The sequence below is a fragment of the Alligator sinensis genome, unplaced genomic scaffold (assembly GCF_000455745.1).
Source record: "Alligator sinensis unplaced genomic scaffold, ASM45574v1 scaffold489_1, whole genome shotgun sequence".
Classification (NCBI taxonomy): Eukaryota; Metazoa; Chordata; order Crocodylia; family Alligatoridae; genus Alligator; species Alligator sinensis.
This window is the reverse complement of record NW_005841901.1, coordinates 4,038,045-4,059,635: the sequence shown is the minus strand read 5'-3', so window position 1 is coordinate 4,059,635 and position 21,591 is coordinate 4,038,045. Positions and strand designations below refer to the sequence as shown.

The following is a 21,591-nucleotide window of genomic DNA, read 5'->3' as shown; positions in this document are numbered from 1 at the left end:
AAAGACAGGCCCTCCGCCAATGGGCTGAGTGAAACAGGCTGACAGGAAAATGTGCAGGAGGCCCTGATATGAAGGTCAAAAGCAGGACATATTTTCTAACATGTTGAGCTGAGTAGGAGCTGCTTTCTTAGGTTTAAGATGCAGGTTAAGATCAAACTACTGCCGTGGTTTATTTATTTATTTTGTTTATTATTATCTCTCTGTCTTTCTCAATATATGGTTACTGATTTCTTATGTTTGATTCTGTTTTTATAATAACTCTTTTTGTTATCTTTTATAACTTACTACTTTCAATGATAACTGATTTCAAATTCTTTGGCCACACAGGCAGTCCTCTTCCAAGGAAAGGGGGATCTATCATTTCTGAGCACATGACCAGACAAGGCTGTGATTCTTCTAGCTGGCAAAATCTGCAACAAGTTGGCAAGATATGGGTGAGATGGGTAAAGCTGAAGCGCCACTGGTCAGGGAGGTGACTTTTAGAACATCTCAGTCTCTCCTCAGGAGACAAGCAACAGGTGGCAGAAGGGCCTTGAGGATAAGGAACACTCTTGAAGGTGTGAGATCACCCCAGGAGTGCATCTCAGAGGTATACCTGACCACATCCAGAGTCAGGGGATGTCACATACGCCCCCCCGCCGCATACCTTTCCACCACTTTTCTTGTCCCCATCATTTCTGGAAATGAAAGTAGGGTCTGAACAAGTTCAATAAAAGGGGTGCATACAAAGAAACAGCTTCTATTGTATAATTTGTCTCTATCTTCCTCTTCATCCTCCTTCTTATGGCACTCCTAGAGTGCTACTGTTGATGCTAAAAGCTCCTTGATTATTACTACTTACTAGTTACATTTTATGACCCCTAGTTCTTATATTATGAGACAGTAAATAATAACTTCCTATTTACTTTGTCTTCGCCGTTTAGTATTTTATAAACCCTTATCATGTCCCCTCTCAAACATCTCTTTTACAAACTGACCAGGTGTAGCCTCTTTAGTTGCTCCTCAGCATGGAAGACCCTCCACACCACTAATCATCCTTGTTGTCCTTCTTTCTACTTTCTCTAGTTCTTCTACATCATTTCTGAGGCGTAGGGACCAAAACCAAAACCGGGCACACTATTCAAGGTGTGGAATGGCCAGGTTTGTACAGAAAACCCTAAAAAGCCAAACCGAGATTGCCTTGGCTGAGCATCTTCAACTTACATGGACTTTTAAATGGGAGTTCAAGCCATGCTGTGCCTTCCAAGAGATGCCCGCACCTAGCAAAATCTGGCCATTTATATGGCCATATTCTACTAACCCTCTCTCTTGTCTTGTACTAACTTGCTTTTAACTATGTTTTAACTCAACACTTTTCCAACTAGGGGTCAAAGCCTGCAATGAAATGTAGTGACTACTGATGGACTCAGTCCCACTAGGAGTTGCTAATTAACTACTGCCACAAGAAGGGAATTATAACTAATGGGTACTTCTTCCACTTTAAAGTGATCAAGGAAGCACTGCCTTATTAAAATGCTTTACAATATTGGGGGTTTCCTAAGGTAATTGTAAAAAGCCTTCCTTGCTTCAGGGAAGATAATTTTCAGCAGATTTCAGGTGAATGTATGACAACCATCTAACCAGCCTGCAGATTTAAGAATCCACATGTAGGCTGAGAAGATGCCTGCTCACACATACACGCACAGCAGTTTTAATACATGCTACATGAACTACTGAGGGCAGCATTATTATATGGATCTTTTGCCCCAATTTATTGAATTGTTTATCAACTCAAGAATGTGCTTTGAATTATCTAGCATTTTTTACAGAAAAATAACTTGATGTGAAAATAAGCATATACAATGTCATAAATTTAAGTTCTCCTTAATGGGTACCCTGGGAACTCCTTATCCACCAACTCTTCCTCTCATTCAACAATTGTAATTTTGTAACTGTAATTCTGTTTATTTAGATTGCAGAAACAGTCAGAGTTACAATCTAGAATTCTTCCACAAAATCTTTCAATGACTTTATATAATTTCAAGTTAATGTATAACCAAGGAGGGAGCTTTTAATGATATCAAGTAATGCATGTAAACTAAGGTCTCATCTGTGCCATTAGCTTTCAGGCAAGATTTAGGACTCTGTGACTACAAGCCACAAATAATTTTGCATGGTTATAGAATGATACAAATGCAAGTCATGAATTATCTATGTCAAAAGATAAGATGAAAGCAAGGTTTGGATTCCCTCATCAGGGGTAGTTAACTAAGTGGTCCTAATCTAGTAGTTGAAAAGACATTATTTTTAAAGCTTATTATCCATTCTATAGTATTTACACAAACCTGGTACAATACTGTTCAGAAATATTCTTGCCTACTTACAGCACCACTCTGGGTTTATACTGACTTCTGCACCATTGGAGAAATTTTCTTCTAGTTGGGTACTGTAATCTTCCTTTCTTGTTGCACAGAATAAAAATGGAAAAATGGTGTATATCGTGTACATACACCTGATGGCATTAAGCTAAGCAGGCTATCTGCCTCAACTTTGATTTTCAAGACAATAAAAGTTGTAGCATCTTCAGAAAGGAGGTACCATATTCCAAAAAAGTGTATATTCAGACAAAAGTACTCTGGGTTCACTGGAATAAATATTTACTGTAAATGTTGATAAGGAAGCCCAACAGGTAAAAAAAAAAAAAAAAATACAAAACATGATTTTCAAATAGTAAGCCAGTAGATGGCAGGATAATCCTATTCTATTTTCTTCCCTTTATGAAGAATTCCTCCAAACACAGACCTGTACTCCTCCACCCAACATGAATTAGTATGATTTTTTTAGCAATGCCACATAAAAGACAACAACTCTGTTTGCTTTGACTACACAGCACGCATGCCATCTTGTCATATACTTTCCTGATGTAACACTTAAGAAAGGCTGAAATATTTAAAATCTTAAGAGGAACTTAAAAAGTAAAGTTCAACCAAAAACCCTGCCATTTTAGAAGTACAGTGTCTTGCACATGCGATCATCCATGTCAACACTTTTTGTTGTTACAAGTTAAAGGAGACTGGATTTAACATTAAGGCTGTTTACAGATGTGGAAAAAAAACAAAACAAAACAGCACTTTATTTTCAACTCAGTGTGCCTGTGCCAAGCGCAGCACATGCTCAAAAGAGGAATCACATCAGTATGACCTGACTCCCCAGCATCTGTATAGCTCATATGCTTCAGTGGGGTGTCTTGGTGCTTTTATCTAATAGCCGATTCAATCAGCTATGAAAATTCAATTAGCTATTAGATTGAATCAGCTATTAGATAAAAGTACCAAAAAGCCCCACTGAAGTGCGTAAGCTATACAGATGCTGGGCGAGCCGGGTCAAACTGATGCGAATCCTCTTCTGGTAAAGTGCTGTTTCCCCCACCACCCCATCTGTCAGCACTCCATATGATTATTTAAATTATTTATTATTTAAACACAATGTGGAGGGGTTTCTGCTCCATTCAATCCATCATTAAATTATGCAGGAAACACCAGGGAGCATAAAGAATGGAAGAATGAAGACATGAAAAGCCGAGGGAATTTGCCAAAGGAAGGGAGACCTTAAAACAGATAAGGAAGACTCAAAAATTTCAACAGAATGCATTGAGTAATACATAAATGTTAGCAATGTCTAACTTTTTATAACAAAATGATTTAGACTTACATGATCTCTGCCTTCTCTGTTCTTTTTCCATTTTTTACACTTCTGTTTCTTAGTAGTATATCTTGGTGCATTTGTCTCCTTTCATTCTGGCATATATTCTAAGTTTTAATTATTATTTTAAGCCCTTCAAGCATTTTTCTCTACAATTAATGAATTCTCTCCTCTTCTGATTAGTTTTCTTCAGCTTACTTAGCCAACTTGGCATTTCTCCATCTCCTAAATTTACATTTCAGATATTTTTATTCTGCATTCTCCCTTTATTTTGCAAAGCCTTTTTCCGTCTTCCTTTCTTCACTTTCCTTATTCCCTTACTTCAAGCTTCCACACCTTTCTTTATTTCTTCCTTTCTCACAAAACTTAAATTCTAACACCCGTATATCACTAGGCTCATTAAGAGGAATAATATAAGTGATCCATTACTATATGGAAGCAGCAGCCTATGAAAATCAACATAGTTATTTTGAAGTGATTCATACAATTTCTTCAAAAATGCTTCTGAGACCTTAGGCATATTGTTTTGTTATATGGATCTAAGTCAGTCAAACAGAAAAATGCAGCCTAAATGCCACACCTGAATTGCTATGACCTTCAGCAAATTACTCGCTCTGTTCATCCACATGTAAAAATCCTGGCAAGTCTGTAAGACTTGCTTGAATGCTTTAAGATCCTCAGAGAGAAAGCATTGGAGCAAAACATCTAAATGCTGACATTAATGCAACAAAGACAAATACTACATCAAGATGAATCCACTAACATCAAACGTATATCTGTAACAGAAAGTTAGTTACAGAACTACCTTTAACCTTCAACCAGCTACCGCTCATGGGGAGCATCTACACTTACGCATTTACTGCGCAGTAACCGAAATTACTGCGCAGTAAGGGTGCACATCAACATGTGTATGCCCATGGTGTGCCATAAATATGGCAACTTACGCCAACTTAAGTGTAAATTTGACACCTCCATCACGCAGGTATCAAATTTACTCCCAATTACTTACTGCACAGTATCACTTCTGTGTGGACTGACTTGGGACTAACTTTAGTCCCAAGTCAGACCACACACAGTGTTAACGCACTTTAATGCTTACATGTGTAGATGACAGCCTATTCCCACTTACTGCACAGTAAATTTAAGCCAGCATAAATGTACAGGTTCCTACACCATTATAATTCCATTGTCCCTCCCCCTTCTCCCCCGCCCCAGACTAAAGAAATAGAGAAAACTAGCACTGTGATCCTACTCCCTTGTTGCAGGGGGGGAAATTAAAAGCATTAGCACTGGTTTTGGAAGGGTGAAAAGCTGCTGTTTGTTCCTGCTTAAATTAGTAATGCAGGGGAGAAAGAAACCAAAAACAGATTAGAGGTTCAGTGTAATTATACTGCCTTTCAATAGCATCATTCATAAATGGCCAATCTTAAAATGAATAACTTTATTGGAAGTCTGCTTTCTCTCACTTTTTCTTAATCCTTTCACTGAAATGATAGATTGCAGAATATTCATCAGAATTGTGGGGTCTAGCATCACGTGTGTTTGGAATTAACCTTTAACAAAAGATGCTGCCATTGTTTCAGTATTTCACTGTATGACAATAGATCAAACTCTTATAAAAATCAGCATAGGCAATTTATCCAAACAAAATCAGGATGTTTCTTCACTTCATTTTTTCTTTTCTAATTGTAAAGCTCTGACAATATTACATAACAAAACTATGTATTTACTGTTTTTCATTCTAATGAAACAATAGCTGCAATCCAATAGCTCAAAGCTCTTACAAATCAGGCCTTTTTGTTTCAAGATTTCTCTAAGAATACGACAAATCCAAGTTTTCTATAATAAGCATGTGAGCTTAATAAATTTGTACAGAAAAAAATCTGTCACTATAAAAAACAAATGACTTTAGAATGAAATACGCTAGTTAACTTATATAGATGAATATAATAAGGTAGCATAGTCTTCCTGAATCTACAGACAACTAGTGTTTCTCCTGTAGTTTGTGATTGGCCACAGCGAAACAAATCAAGGATAAAGTGAGTTTCATGCTGCTGCTAAATCAGGTACAAGGGGCAGAAAAAACTCCTAAAATATTTAGGGAGGAAGGCAAAAAAGAGGTCAAGCGAAAGTTAGACCAGTTATGCCCTCATCCCTGTTGCATCTTAGCAGTAGGCAAGACTATTTGGAGAAGGAAAAAGAGAAAGTTCCTTATTCCTGCAAAGTGGGCATTAAGCTTCATTGGACAACCACTAGCCAGAGACCGATAGGGAGTTTCAGGAACAGAGCCTTATTACAAATTTCAGTCCTTTTCTTCCACAGGGGCCGAAGAGACTTGGAAGCTTAGCATCTAGAGCAGGGGTGGGCAGTTATTTCAGCTGGAGGCCCTCTTGATGAGTTTTGGTGAGCTGTTGAGGGCTGGAATGGTAGCCCTGCCCTCTGGTCGCCATAGTGGGACCAGAATTTCTGCCCCCTAAGCCCTGACTTTTGCCACTGGAAGTCCCTCCCCTTGCACATGGAAGTACTCCTTTTGCGGGGAGGTGCCGTCTTGGAACGGGAAAAAAAATCAAATCACATATACTAAAAGTCAAACATAGTTTCATAGTTTTCTACTATAATGTATTTTAATTCTTTTTCAAAAAATATTTTTGTGCTAAGTTATGTGTGTAGTACATATAGAGGTGATTGCATAACTCAAAAATAAAGTATTCCTCTTATACATTGTGTGTTACGGGTGTGTAGGGCAGTGTGTGGGGTGTGGTTGGGATGTGTGTATATATGTGTATGGGGTTTATGAGGGAGTATAGCTGTGGGGGGTGTGCAGGGTATGTGGGGGGTGTGCATATGGGCGGGGTGTAGGCAGCGTGTGGGTATGTGGGGTTTGAGGGAGGGTGGAGGAGTGTGGGGACCCCCCCCCCAAAGTCCCCCTCCATGGTGCACAGCCCCCGCTGCTGGCAGAAGCAGCAACTGGCAATGGGCCCTTGGAGTGTTCATGGTTTGTGCAGGCACCTGTGCCTAGCGGACTGCAGCTCCAGCCAGTTCCAGAAGCTGCACATGGCTGCAAGGAGCAGAGTCAGACTGGCCTGCCTCTGTTGTGTGGAGCTCAAATGCAGCTCCTGGGACTTGCACGCTACTGGGGGGAAGCCCTGCGTGATGGAGCTGGCTACCTTTCCTGCTCCCTGCTGCCACATGCAGCTTCTGGGACTTCACCAGAAGTGGTGGAGAGCTCCGCTTCCTGCTTCCCAGTGGAGTCCTAGGAACTGTATGTGGCAGCAGGGAGTGGGGAAGGCAGCCAGCTCCATTGCAGGGGGCTTATTCCCTGTGGCATACAAGTCTTGGGAGCTGCATGTAAGCCCTGCGCGATAGAGGTGGCCCTGCCTGGCTCCACTCCTTGCTGCTATGTGCAACTTCTGGAACTGGCTGGAGCCGTGCACTGCCGAGAAGCTGTGCTTGCGCAGACCATGATCACTCTGAGGGCCCGCCACCTGCTGTTGCTGCTGGTGGTGGTGGGGGCTGTGCGCCATGGGGAGTGTGAAGGGAGGTCCCCACAACCTCCACCCACGCCACACCTACACCCTGCCCACCGAAGCTCCCACCAGCCCCATGCTCCATGCTCCCACCCAACTGCAGCTTCCCTACCTGCTGCCCAAAGCAAGCAATGCAGCAAGGGCCCTCCTGCACATGAGGGTGGAAGAGAAGCACGTGGGCTGGGTGGGGTACAATTAATTGGTGGGCACCCATGGGCCAGATGAAAACATCTGGTGGGAAAGATGTGGCCATATTTTGCCAGCCCCTGATCTAGAGTCATGCTCTGATTGTGCCTCGTGTGTCCTAGTTTGAAGTCTTACGTGAAAAATGCCAAAAAGATCATTTTAAGCAATAAACAGTTTATGTAAAAGAAAACTGTTTCCCAGTAACAGTGTTCATTTTATTTTCATTTGCTTTTCTGCTGAGCTGAACTGTCAAAGGAAAGGACCTAACATGCTGTGTGTAAGGTTTCAAAGGGATCAAAATGTTGTTTCTAACTGCACTTATCTTCTCCATTTATAAAAATCTCTTAGCAATCAGGTAATCACTAGGAAGGGAAGCACTCTCAACAGCAGATCATCATGGAGAGTTTGTCATAAGCAGACTCCATCCACTGGAGCTACATTTCAACTTCTAATAGGAACCTACATCTAAACTCAGAAATCTTTGCATTAAGTGGTTTTAAGTTCAACTGAGATGAGTAGTTTTAGTGTCAACATCATCTGCAGTGCTGATAAGGAAAATAAAGGCTGAATTTCAGCATTGGTTTACTTTCTTGAGAATGAAAGAATGGGAGCAAGAGATCCTAAGTGTTTTTATAATTAGGGAAGCAACTGACTGACACCAAGTAGACTGTATTCATAAACACTTTCACTATTAAAATGATGGATGGGTCACAGCCTAGTACTTCACTTGGAGAGTAGACAAGAGAAGATGTATACAGTAAAAAGGACATGAGTTACTTACTGATGTAAAAGCCAACAGTTCCTCTTCGGTTAGTTTGTGCATTGGATTGTTCTTTTGGAAGTCTATGCTATAAGATAAGAATTCAGTACAAACAGAATTAAAATGAAATCTATGGAACTTTATTATACATAAAGCATACCTCAAGTCTGGAAAAAAGTAATACATTTCTCTTAGAAAAAATGTCATTATGTATGCCTGACCAAGGATCTGGGCTTCTGTCATAGTTTACAGTTGTTTGGGGGCGAGGGAGGGAATCTGTTTTGGGGATTTATTGATATGGTGGCCAGCCAAGGTGGTATTCAGAAAACATTACCTGCAAGACCCTAAGCCTTTAGAGCTGGCTATTAATCATTAAGATTTTTTTCTTCCTCAAAGGGAAACCTAGAGGGCAGAGAATTATTTTATCAACCTTTATTTGTTCTTTTCTACCTTCAGAAACATGCGGTTTGTGGATATTTAAAAAACAAAAGCAAAAACAAAACAAAACTAAGGAAAGGACTTAATAAGTGTCAAGGGAAGACAAAGAAAGTAGCAATACCCAAAGGAAGACCAAGATGGCCAGAAAAGAAGGCTGATTTCAAAGGAACTAAAATATTTAGTTGACTCCCACACCCTGTGAACAACCTGACATGTCTTTATCAATCTTATCTAGCACAAGCTTATTAGAGGTGTAAATTCTAATATAATAAAGAGCTGCAGGGGGAAGGAATAGGTGGCTGGGGGCAGAGGTATGAGGAAGCAAAGTACAGGGGGCAAGCTGCTTGAACACCCCGCCTCCACAGCCTATGCCAGCCTGCCTCTCACTGCCTACCCCCCCACCCCCCGCCTCCCTCCCTTGCCCCTGCTTTCCTCACTGCAGCAGTTGGGGAGAATAATTTAGAGACAACTGTCTAATTATTATATTCTATATATGGTAAATTATAAGAAATGTATATATTTTCCAAATAAAAAATCTAATTATTGTGAGATTGTCTTAAATTCAGAGTCATCTTTGATTTGGGTAAATGCCCACTGTAAACCACGGTGCTCAACCCCTGGCCCGTGAGCTAGATCAGGTCCCTGGTGCCTTATAATCCAGCCCATGGCCCTGCATGCTAGATCCGGTGCAACAGTTGCTACAAGCCAAGTAGAGGCGGTACGGGCCCCCAGAGCATGATCCCCCCATTCAGGAACAGAGGCGGTGCAAGATCCCAACACCCCAGTCCCAGCACATGGAACCTGGTGGAAGTGACACAGGGTCCTGCGGCTCTGATCCTGGCACATGGGGCTGGATAGAGGTTGTATGGGGCCTTTGTGCCTGATCCCCACATGCAGGATGAGGCAGAAGTGGTGCAGGGATCTAGGGCCCTGGTCACAGAATCATAGAATCACAGAAAATTAGGGCTGAAAGGGACCTCAGGAGGTCATCTAGTCCAAACCCCTGATCAAAGCAAGACCATCTCCAACTGTATCATCCCAGCCAAACATGGGCTAACAGGGCACGCAGAACCAGGCTGAAGCAGTGTTCAGTCCCAGAACCAGGTGGGGACAGCGCGGTCTGGTTCTAGGTGTGCAGGCCTGATCCTGGGGTGCAGGGTCTGAGCCAGCCTGCAGACTAGCCCCATACCTGTCATTTGTCCCATGGGGCCAAAAGTTTACACACCACTGCCATAAACTGCACAGTATAGTATATAAAATTACACCAACCTCACAACTAGAAATCAAAACACTTCCAAATACTGTGGCAGAGTAAATGTGTATATTTTAAATAACTGCTTAAGTATTTGTAGGTTTGGTTAAACTGTACTGATACTGTCAGGTAGAAGCACAGTGCTTCATTTCAAAATCTGCTAAAGTCTTTTGTATAACCAGGTAGCTGGAACTATAGCTACTTCTACACCAAAATGCAGGCACACATCATTGCCCAAAATATGGAGAAATGCAAGACAGAAGGGGTCACCGGCTACTATTTTATGAAGGTTTTCACCTCTGAGAAGCTAAAAACTGGAGCAAACACTGGAATTGTGACCCTAAGAAAAGCCTGAAGCTAAATCCTACTTGCTTTACCCCCTTGAATGGCATGTGGCACGTATGTAAAATTTCTGATTCAGCTTTGCCCACATAAGCCTACTGAGCATGCTGGCCCAGAAAGCTGGAAAGCCAGGTTCTGCACCACTCCCCTCCGCACCTAGGGTGTTTGAAACTGCATCTCTTATTTTTCTAGAAAAGCATTCTAGTCATCAGAACATGGGCTAACAATACCAGAACCCTCTCTACCCCTTTTTTGAAGCTGGCCCTCTGTACTGTATATAAAATATTCATGGAATAAAAAGGATAAATAGCACCGAGAAAGTTTTTGTCTCACTGAGAGCAAAAGCTCCCTCCCGTCCAGGACAGAATCCATTTCACTGAGCCACACACCTTCCTTGTTTGTTCTTTTCCTTAAGGCCTCATATATCTCACCCTTGTGCCTGCCCTATAGATCAACTTCAAGACAAGGGCTTAGGCCAAAAGGCTGGAGTTGCCTTTGCTATTATTCCTCTTCCTCATAACTTCCAGCAACTAAGCATTTAAGGCGATTCTGTTTTGCCACAGGGAGGAATAAAACCACAAACTGAATCGAAATGCAACAAAAAAAAAATACAGTTACACGGTGGTAAATGTGCCATTTAGGTGTAAAATTGGAAATGCAGACATTCTGGAGGGCAAGGCTAGGATCTAGAATGACCTGGATAGACTGAAAAAATGGTCTGCTATCAATGAGATGTTATTCAACAAGCACAAGTGTAAAGTTCTGGACTTGGGACAGAATAACCACGTGCACAAATATAAACTGAGGAATGACTGGCTTGGCTACAGTACTGCAGAGAAGGACTTGAGGGTATAATAAACGATAAGCTGGATATGAGCCAACAGAGTGCTCTTGTTGCAAAAAAAAAAAAAATTTTTTTTAAAGCCAACCGCATCCTGGGTTGTATTAACAGGAGTATCACTTGCAAATCAAGGGAGTGGTTCTTCTGCTCTATTCAGCACTGATGAGGCCTCATCTGGTGTACTGTGTTCAGTTTTGGGCTCCACACTTCAAGAAGAACATAGATAATTTGGAAAGAGTCCAGTGCAGAGTAACAAAAACAATTAGGAGCCTAGGAAACTACACTTGTAAGGAAAGACTGAAAGAACTCGGGCTACTTAGTCTGGAGAAGATAAGACTGAGGGGGGGATTTGATAACAACCTTCTAATACCTAAAGGGTGATTATAGAAAGGATGAAGATGGGCTTTTCTCTGTGGTCACAGGGAACAGGACTAAGAGCAATGGCCTTAAGCCAAAGCAAGGGAAATGTAGGAGATTAGAAGGAACTTTCTGACTATGAGAGTGGTCAAGCACTGGAACAGGATACTTAGAGAAACTGTGGAATCTCCATCCTTGGAAACTTTCAAAAGCAGGTTAGATAAACACTTGGCTAGGATGATCCTGCCTTGAGCAGGGGGCTGGACTACGTATCCTTGTAAGGTCCCTTCCAGCCCTAATTTCATATGATCCTATTATCCTAAAACGGAAAATAGGATTTAGCCCCACAACAGCATTTTTTGAGTTAAGTATTGGCTTTAAAAAAACACTGCCTCTTTTGTTTCTTTCCTATTGTATTGAGGGAAAGAAGTTTTTGCAGGTCCCCTTAAATAAAAAGGATCAGATTGTCAAAGTCCATTCTTAACAGAGGCAATTTACAGGGATTTGAACTTTGGCTAACCGTTTGGGTCAACTGGGTACATAAAATGTTATACATATATATGTTCTAGATTACAGACTATTCAGAAAAAAGCAACCAAAATGATTATGGGGTTGCTATGACTGATACCTTCAATACTCCTTTATCTGTGCAGTATAGTCCAACAACAAAGATAAGCTATAACAGTTTAAACACCAAGGAGTTAAAAGAACTGTCAAAGGTAGTGCAATGAACAAAAATTTTATGTTGATATCCTTACATCCTATTTAGCAAAGAAGGATCTTCCCAAATAAGCAGTGAAAGTTATACTGCATGAGTAATTTAAAACTATATTAAACCCCTTAAATATATATTTCCAATGCCAGAACAAAATGGCAAAATGGAACATCCATTTCCAATTGGTTGTAATTTCTATTACAGTCACTTTGGAGTCATGAACACTGATTAGCCGGTATCAATTAACAGGAGTAAAAGGGTATGCACTGGCATTTTAAATCATATAATTTTGCTGAGTGAGAGGTACTGGAAGCAAAGAAGGTATTTGTGGAAATGGTCTGTAGAAAGCATGAATGAAGGTTGCTGAGCAAAAGGCCAAATTTTCAAAGTACTTTTGAAATTCATGGATGGGCACACACACCTTTATGATTTACATTGGTGTGCAGAGACTGTTAGCTGCACTTACCCAAGTTTGATGCATAAATACCCGCTTGCATATGCAAGTACATACCATGAAGGTAACAGTGTCTCATCTATTTTTTAACTTATAAGGGCATACCAGGGGAGTGAAGGAGGGACAAGGTCAGACTTTTCCCAGATGTATTTGCATCAGTATTCATCTTATTTCTCAGCAGCTTTACCAGCAACATTCATTTTCTGAATGAAAAAGTGCCAGAAACAACAAGCTGGTCACTTTATAAGCATTTTCAAAGTTTTGCAAAGATTTTTCAAATGACTAATGCTTTTATGTAACTAGTTCTGAATGGCAAGACAGGAAGTTGATTTCCCAAATGGAATCTCTTACCACAGCTGTAATTACTAGTCCATAGCAATTTTTTTTAGAACTTTAAAAAATCATTATTATTATAAACTGACCACGGTGAGATCATTTTAATGTCTGGCACCACTTCCCAACTTGTTTGTTCTTAAAAATTTACACTTACATGAGCTGTATTTAAAGGCAGGTCAGATTGCCAATAAATATTTAAGTATGATCTTTGTTACTTTTAAACACTGCCCAAGTAAAAAGCAAGATTTTCTCTCTTGGCTTTTATTTTTATAGTGTAACTAGTAACTATCCTTCCAAAATTGTTTGCACCTAACTTTTTTCGGTCTCCAGAGCCTGGAAGAAAAAGTATTTTCCTTATCAAAAATACAAAATCTAATGAATGCAGGCTTGTGAGTGTACTCCTTTATGACAGTGTGATTCTCCTTCAGCAGAATTACTTTACTGTCTATTAGGATCAGCAGATGAAGTTAAATTAACCTTTTTTAAAATTCCATTGTCTTGCTAATGATGAGGAAGTGATGAAAATACAGGGAGAAAAAGAAATCCTTCATTGTTATAAAGAAGCTATGAGAGAGGAAATGAGGAAAATGAGAAACTGTTCATCTCCTTTTCCTCCTTTGCTGTCATTTCCCCCACATAAAACACATTTATAGAACGATGGATCTAGATTGCATCTGCCAAGTCCATACATAGTACCCCTCCACAGAGGTGTAACAGATAAGATTTCTGTGCTGGATGCAAGCACCAGTCACTCCATGGGAGATACTGGTGTGTGAGGTATCAGCACTGCCAGCACCTGGGGGGAGGTTAACGCCCCCTACAACTGCCTCCATCACCCAGTGCTGCTGAATCCCATCACCACTGGGGCTTACCAACACTTGATTCGGTTGTACCAACTTGCCCTCCCCTCACACACACCACTCACCTCCTGCCCACAGGCTGCTCCAACCCCCCGACCCCTCTCCCAAGTGTCACTCCAAAATAAAGTTCTCCTTACAGTAGGTCTGTGCGTCTGGCTCTGTATGGCTGAAATGGGACTGGCACTCTAAATCCATCACACACTTACTAATTAAGGTAGGTACATTGGGCTCATGTGATTTTTATGAGATGCTCCTCTGTTGCCACTACAACATACCAGCCAGAGTGCTAAAAGGGAAGAACAGCATATTCTTGCTAGTGCACTACTTCTCTGAATATCATGGAGTTCCACGCCCTTGCGGTTCTCAACCTCTGTTCACTTAATTGTTTGAAATATTTTTCAAGTGTGGTCACTGTCTTTGTGTTTTTCAGGGTTACCAACTCCCTGTAAATTTACAGACACTCTGTAAATAACCAGGTTAAAAACTCCTCTGTAAATCCCATTTAAAAAAAATGTGCCATCCGTAAAAACATGAAGCAAAAACATCTCCATAAAAACAGAGAGCTGGCTGAAGCTCCATGATCAGAAAAGAAGCTGGAGGCAGTGTTAAAGCACAGGCAGAGCACAGCAGCGCCACCCGGTGTCCACGTGGGAATGCAGCACCCTGAAGGAAGCTCTTTTTTAGGGCTTTGTAGCTCCTTCCCCAACCACTAGCCATGTGCTGCTGCTGGTGCTGACTCCTGTCTGCCTCTAACACTGCTGGGTGGCAGATAGACAGACAGTGGCCCTTTGGGGTTTGTTCTGGGACAGAGGAGTGAGATTGGTAGAAGCAGCACAGTGTGGCATGCAGTTGGTGGTCCCATAGTGCAAGGGTGAGTAGGAGACCCCTGGGATGAGGGCAGCACAGTGTAAAATCACTGGTGCAGTCAAATAGGGTGGCTAGCCCAAGATAATAATTTTTTTGCTTATAATCTGCCAACTTTTTATTGACAAACAAAGTTTTTTGCTATGATTTGAACCTGGCCCTTGTCCAGGGTCTGGCAGAAGGGTTACATTTACAGTATGTAAAATATGTCAATAAAAAAAGTGTGGCTGCCAGTAAAAAATGTTTGTCTTGGGTTTGCAAGGATCCTATTGAAACTGTGCTATTTGCACAAATAGGAAGACCTTTAAAATTACCATTTATATTACTATAGACTGATAACAGAGGTGGTTATCCATGTTAGTTTGAAGTCAGAAAGAAGATAGGGCACAGTGAAGACTAACTGGTTTAAGGAGACATGACTTTTCATAGACAATCACCTGCTTTGTCACATGCTATAAGTGGACAGGTCCATTCTTAGCCATCTTTGTTACTGTCTTGTCTTTCCTTCCAGATCATGTAACAATTCTTTTATAGCCTCTTTTGACTTAAATAGATGCTCAGGTATTACCCTAGACATTTCCCAGTTTGTCACTGATTTTGTGTTCTTAAGTTCCAAGTCACTAAGTTGGAACATACCCTAACTGTAACAGACTGGCTCCTGAATCTAGTAGTCTTCGATGGGGAGTAATCAAAAATGGGACATACAAACATTTCCATAGCAGGAAGAACCAGGATCTTCAAGTCTAATATGATGTTATCTATAGGACTATTCTCTCTAATTTTCTTAGCCATCTGAAATATGTAGAAGAAAGTTAGTCAGTATTCTGACAGACTGACTTAAAAATCATCTTTCCCTCATAACTTCCTTTTGGGCCCAAAATACCTAGAAACAGAAGTAGTCAAATCCCTTACTGTCATATGATATAAATCAGTCAATGTTTTGGGGCCCACCTTTCCCTGGAGAATAGGTGAAACACTTTGTTATTCTCTTCCTAATTGTCCTAAGGATGAGTTCTGGTGATTCAGTTAATTAGGTGAAGTGCTGAGCTTCCTCTTAAAAGACCATGGAAGTAGCTTCTGTCTTTTACCTCTCTCGAAGGAGAATTCACACTAGTCTCAGTCACAAGTCCCAATCTCTTGATTCACATATGCTACAGAGATGTAGTTACAAATTATAAGGGAAGTAGCAACTGTGCCATAAGAACCAAGTGTCTCATGGCACTGCCAAATATCCATAGCTTCAACCAACTGAAGCTCCTCCTGTGTAACACAGTAAGCTAGACGGGGACTTGATATAATTCTGTGAGAAGTGTTCTCTTGTTTGGGTCTTGTATTTGTTCTGCTGCCTCACTGACTTATTACTGCTATGCTGAGGTGATCGGATTAAGCATTAAGGCTGTTAGACAGTAATTCCACTGAGGCAGACAACACCACAGATGGAAATCTTATAACCAAGCAAATGCTCTAGTCTCTCAGATGAAGTTTTTCCAGAAGGTTAATTCAAGAAATCTAAAATAAGTTTCAATTAAACATAAAGATTAGAGACAGTGCAGACAACTGGTTGGACACAATACACAAAATAACTTGTCAAAGAGAAAGTATGCAACATAATACATGTGATAAAAATAGATAGCTGCCAAAGAGTTCTTCCTCCTCATTCTGCTTCAGCAGTATAATGAGGTAAAAAATAAATTAGTTGAAGCTTAAACACATTTATTCCAGACTGGCTTAAATATACTGCATGAGATGTTCCTTGGATTTTTGTTCAGACAGCTGCAATGAGATATTCTAACATTTTTAACAGGTTATAAAAAGTTTTAAAATTTTATTAGGGGAGAAAACACTTGTAATAGTAGATAATCACTTAAGCATTTTAACCAGTTCAAAGCTACACATTTTTACAGTAGGACACATCCTGTCTCCTTCTGTAACTTTGACAGAATCCTATGGTCTTGTGGTTAAAGCTTTTCAATACCTAAAGCAATATTTAATTCACACCATCATTGTCTTTATACCTTATTGCAAACCACGAGCCTAATCCTGCATTACTTAGCTATGCACAGCTCTACTGATTGCAGTGAGATTTCCATGTATCTTTCTGTTACAGAGGAAAAAACAAATTGGATGTTTACTGAAAAACTTTGTTAACAAAGAATTAAAGTTGCTCTGTCCTGTCCTGTACCTTTGGAGTACATTGTGCTCAGTGATGCTCAATCCTCTGAAAACCAAGAAATGAAGAGTAAAGGTACATACCAGTGTAAATTTAAACTTGTTTTGTCTAGAGCTGGCAATAATCAAGTAGAATCATCTACAAGCACTCCATCTGCATGGAACATATTGGGTCGAGGTGTACTTCGAGCTACATTAAACATGTTGGGTGTAGGTGTAATGAATAGTGGGTGGTTAGCTGCAACAGCTTGGGGATATATTTTCAACCCCCAGACAAGGACAGCAGCAGTGAGCTAGAACGGCTAAGGGAGTTGAGGGAGGCTGTGAAAGCGGAAAACAAAGTAATAATGGACAGCTTTAATGATCCACAAGTAGACTGGGTCAATCTAACATCAGGCCAGGATGCAGAGGCCAAATTTCTTGACATTATAAAAGACTGCTTTCTGGCACAGTTAGTCCTGGAACCCACAAAAGGAAAAGCCATTCTAGGCCTACTCTTAAACAACGTATAGGATATGGTGCAAAGAATAAACATTACTATGTCCCTCTGCAGTAGTGACTACAAAGCAAATGGGTTTGACATCCATGCAGGAGGGGAGATGAGAAGAAAATCTACCACAGTTGCCTTTAACTTTAAAAAGGGAGACTATCAAAATGAGGAAGATAGTTAAACAGAAGTTAAAACAGGCCCCTAAGGAAGTGAGGAACTTGCAAGCATCATGGCAATGACTTATGAACACCATATTGGAGGCACAGAGCAAATGCATACCAAAAAAATAGAAAAAGAAAAAGCAAGCGGACCAAAAGAAAGCCAAGATGGTTTAATGGCAGAGTTGCAGAGGCTTCTTTCAAAAAATGGAAAACAAATCCTAATGAGGAACATAAAGAGAACAAGCTCTGGAAAATCCAATGTAAAACCATAATAAGACAAGCTACAAAAAAATTAGAGGCGGAACTTGCTAGAGACATAAAAGGTAAAATTTAACATTTCTTTAAGTACATTAGAAGCTGAAGACTTGCCCGTCAGTCGGGCCTTTGGATGATCATGGTGTAAAAGAGGTGCTAAAGTATGACAGGGCCATCGGCGAGAAACTAAACACATCTTTTGCATCTGTCTTCACTGTGGAAGATGTTAGGGAGATTCCTTCACCAGATTCACTCCTCTCTAGGGGCAAATCAGTGGAGCTAACCCAAACTGAGGTTTCAATAGATGAGGTCATAGAGGAAATTGATAAACTAGTAGTGAATAACCAGGACCTGATGATATTCACCCTAGGGTCCTGAAGAAGCTCAGACTGGAACTCCTAACTGTAGTATACAACCTATGACCAAAAACAGAGGACTGGAGGCTTGCCAATGTGAGTCCAATATTTAAAAAGGTTCTAGAGGAGACCCAGATAAGTAAAACCTGGTGAGTCTAATTTCTGTTCTTGGAAAACTGGTAGAAACAATAATAAAAACAAGAATTGTTCAGCACATGAACGGACATGATTTGCTGAGGAGGAATAACCATGGTTTTGTCAAAGGGAAATCATGCTTACCAACCTACTAAAGTTCTTTCAGGGTGTCAATAAGTGGGTGGATCAAGGTGATCCAGTTGACAGTATATCTGGACTTCCAAAAAGCTTTTGACAAGGTGCCCACTCAAAGCTCTTAATAAAGGAAGGTAGTCATAGGATTACAGGGAAGGTCCACTCATGGATTAGAAATTGGCTTAAAAATAGAAAACAGAGTGGTCAGTTTTGGGGATGGAAAAAAGTAAGCAGAGGGGTCCCCCAGAGATCTCTACTGGGACAAGTGCTGTTTAACATATTCATAAGTGATCTGGAAAAGGGGGTGATTAACAAGATTGAATAATTTTGTGATCCACAAATTTGTCCAAGTAGTGAAGACCAAGGCAGACTGCAAGGAACTACAGAAGAACTTGGTACAGATGAGTAAATGGCATCTGTGTTGAGCAAATGGAAATGGCACAGTTGAGTAAATGGCATGTGCAATTCAATGTAAATAAGTGTACAATGATGCAAAAAAATAACCCAAACTATACCTACCACTATGATGGTAGGTAGAGTATTCCTACATTGCCTTTTAGTAGTCATAGTAGTAGGTATTCCTAGCTTAGCTGTAACCACACAGGAAGCAGGTCTGGGAGTCACTGGGGACAGTTTAGGAAAGAGTTGCTTGAGAGGGGAAATGAATAGGATTTATAAAATATTACATGGTGAAGATGAAGAGAAAGTAAATGGAAACTTATTTACTAGCTCTCAAAAACTAGGGGTCACAAAATTAAACTAGTAGGTAGTAAGTTTAAAACTAAAAGCATTAGTTATAAAATATCTACCAGAAGTTAAGTTATTTTTCACAACGTATGGAGCATATAATCAAGGTGTGGAACTCAGTGCCACAAGATGTTGTGGAAACTGACAGCTTAGCCAGATTCAAAAGGGATTGGACTAATTCTTGGACGAAAGGTGCAACAGTCGGTCTTGAGCATGGGAGTTGGGGAACTTCTTAGACCCTAAGTGGTAGAGGCTACAAGTTGGAGAGTAACAGCGGAAAAATCCTGTTCAATCTCACTTTCAGTATCTACACTCTGCCACTGTGTGACACAGGATACTACGTAAGATAACCCTATGGTCCAGACCTGTGACAATTCTTATATTTTTATGTGTTTTTCCCCATTCAACATGGGGAAAAAGAATACTCACCTTGGATTTGAGTACAGGTGGGTCACAGGGTATAGGAGTTGTGGAGGGAAGGCAGGCACCAGGGGGACAAGTGCCTAAGGGCAACCACTGGGGGTGAGGCAAGTGGTATGGGGGCAGGTGGGGAGGCAAGGGGCAAGCTGCCTCCCACCCTCCACCCCCACCATGGCTGGTTTCTGTTCTGCATGCCCCCCTGCTGTTGCTTACCTTGCTGCAGTTGGGGGCAAGGACAAATTTAAGATGACCCCCCAATAATAAGATTCTATACGTGGAAAATTGTAACAAATTTATAATCTTCCATATATGAAACCTAATTATTGGGCAGTCATCTTAAATTTGAAGCCGTCTTGGGTTGGGGTAAATACGGTACTTCACTTTACTGTCAAGTTCTGTACGTTGTCAACAACAGTGCATGGGGAATTATGAGCAATGAGGTACAACATAAGCAGTCTGTGGCTCTAATGATGGGTAATGAATATATTATGTGACGTGGATTCATGACTGTGAAAGGGTTTTTAAAACAGGCCTGAAGAGCTTGTAAGGTTTAGCAACATGTGGGATGGGTTTAGTGAAGCAGGCTCAGTGCTTGAGTGCAGAACAGGTGTAGAGAGCTTATATTTAGCATAGTATGTTTTGCCTTTACCATAGGAAGCCAGACTGTGCTACATCTGTTATGTGCCCTATTTTTGAATGGTACATTCTGCTGATTAAAACAGACTGCAAGGCTGCGCATATGTGTTTGTATACATAGGTGCATACACTGGGACATCACATAGTAAGGCAGAGTTAAGGCTTTGTTAATGCATACTTTAACTCTTCATTGCCTGCTTTTTAGAGCTTTGAGTGTCACTGTACTTGATTTTCAAGAACAGAACAAGACTAAACTCTGCATTAATGCTTGGCAATTAATATTAAGCTTTCATGTGATGATATGCCCTTAGCCCTTCCTCGGAAGCATCACCCCTTAACTAACTAAACTATGCTGATGCCAAAACTCAAAGTACCTAGATTCAAGTACTAGACCTGGATAAGTGTATTTACAGATTCTATGAAACACAAGGAAGCTTATTTAACTTAAAGGACTGCTCTTTCATAGGCAGTAGCTTAAGTTCCTGCTATTAATCAAGATAAAGACATCAAGTTTATTCAGCTTAGCAATGAAATATTCAGTTCAAGATAGGTTCCAATACTGTACAAGTGTCATGACTAACATATGTCACATGGCTTGCTTTCATCCTCTCTGCCCAGGGAGAACTGTGCATGAAGAAGACTAAATGAAAATATACCACCAGAGGTCATTTCATGCGGAGGTTCTCATCTCAGTTTACTTTAACATACTGATTACCATATTTACTTGATTAAAAGACAAGGCTTTTACCCCATTTAACATGGGGGGGAAGCCCCTCACCTTACAATGAAGCATGAGGCAGCAGCAGGGAAAGGGGAGAGCGGGGAGGGCAGTCAGCTGCTGTAGCCCCAACTAAGGGCTGGGGCTGGAGATGAAGCTGCCACCTGTCCTGCCTGCTGCCTCTGCACACTCCGCCACTCCTCCCCCGCAGCCCCCAGTGTCTGTTCCCCCATGACACTTCTCCCTTTCTGACACACTCCTCCTTAATTTTGCTCCCCACTGTCACAACCCAAAGTTGTGGTTTTTTGTTTTTGTGTGCTTCGGCACCGCTAAATTATGTTCCCGCCAAATTGCAGCTTTTTTGCACAGTAGAGTTTTCTGCTGCAATAGGAGAACCCACGTGCAAAAGAGTATTTCCCGCCGTTTGTAGCCTTCTTTGCATGGTGCATTTCTTTTGCATCATAGTGATGCACGGTGCAAAGGAGTTCCCGCCATTTGTATTTAGATTCATGCCACATTATTGGCCGGTGCTAAATGTAGGCATACCTGGTGGCTAGCTATTGGCTTGCCAGCCGTACAAAAGGCTTGGGTAGTTTCCGCCCAAGTCGGAGAGAGAGGAAACCTGGAGAGATACAGAACTCGCCAGGAGGAGGAGACTTCGCGCTGTGTGAAGATCTCCAAGCAATGTGGACCTTTGCGGACCCAACGCACCTTTCTTATGCAGGCAACGGAGGTCTGTTTAGCTTCTAGCCTCTC

At 41.0% G+C, this 21,591-nt stretch overlaps 1 protein-coding gene across 2 annotated transcripts in view; it reads right to left on the bottom strand.

The window, feature by feature from the left end:
- TTC27 (tetratricopeptide repeat domain 27) overlaps positions 1 to 21,591 on the bottom strand; it is a 240,464-nt gene that overhangs the window by 151,956 nt on the left and 66,917 nt on the right. For both annotated transcript variants that reach the window (XM_025197636.1, XM_025197635.1), the window contains exon 9: positions 8,176 to 8,242. In XM_025197636.1, the coding sequence (XP_025053421.1) occupies positions 8,176 to 8,242 (67 nt within the window). The remainder of the gene's footprint in view (positions 1 to 8,175; positions 8,243 to 21,591) is intronic.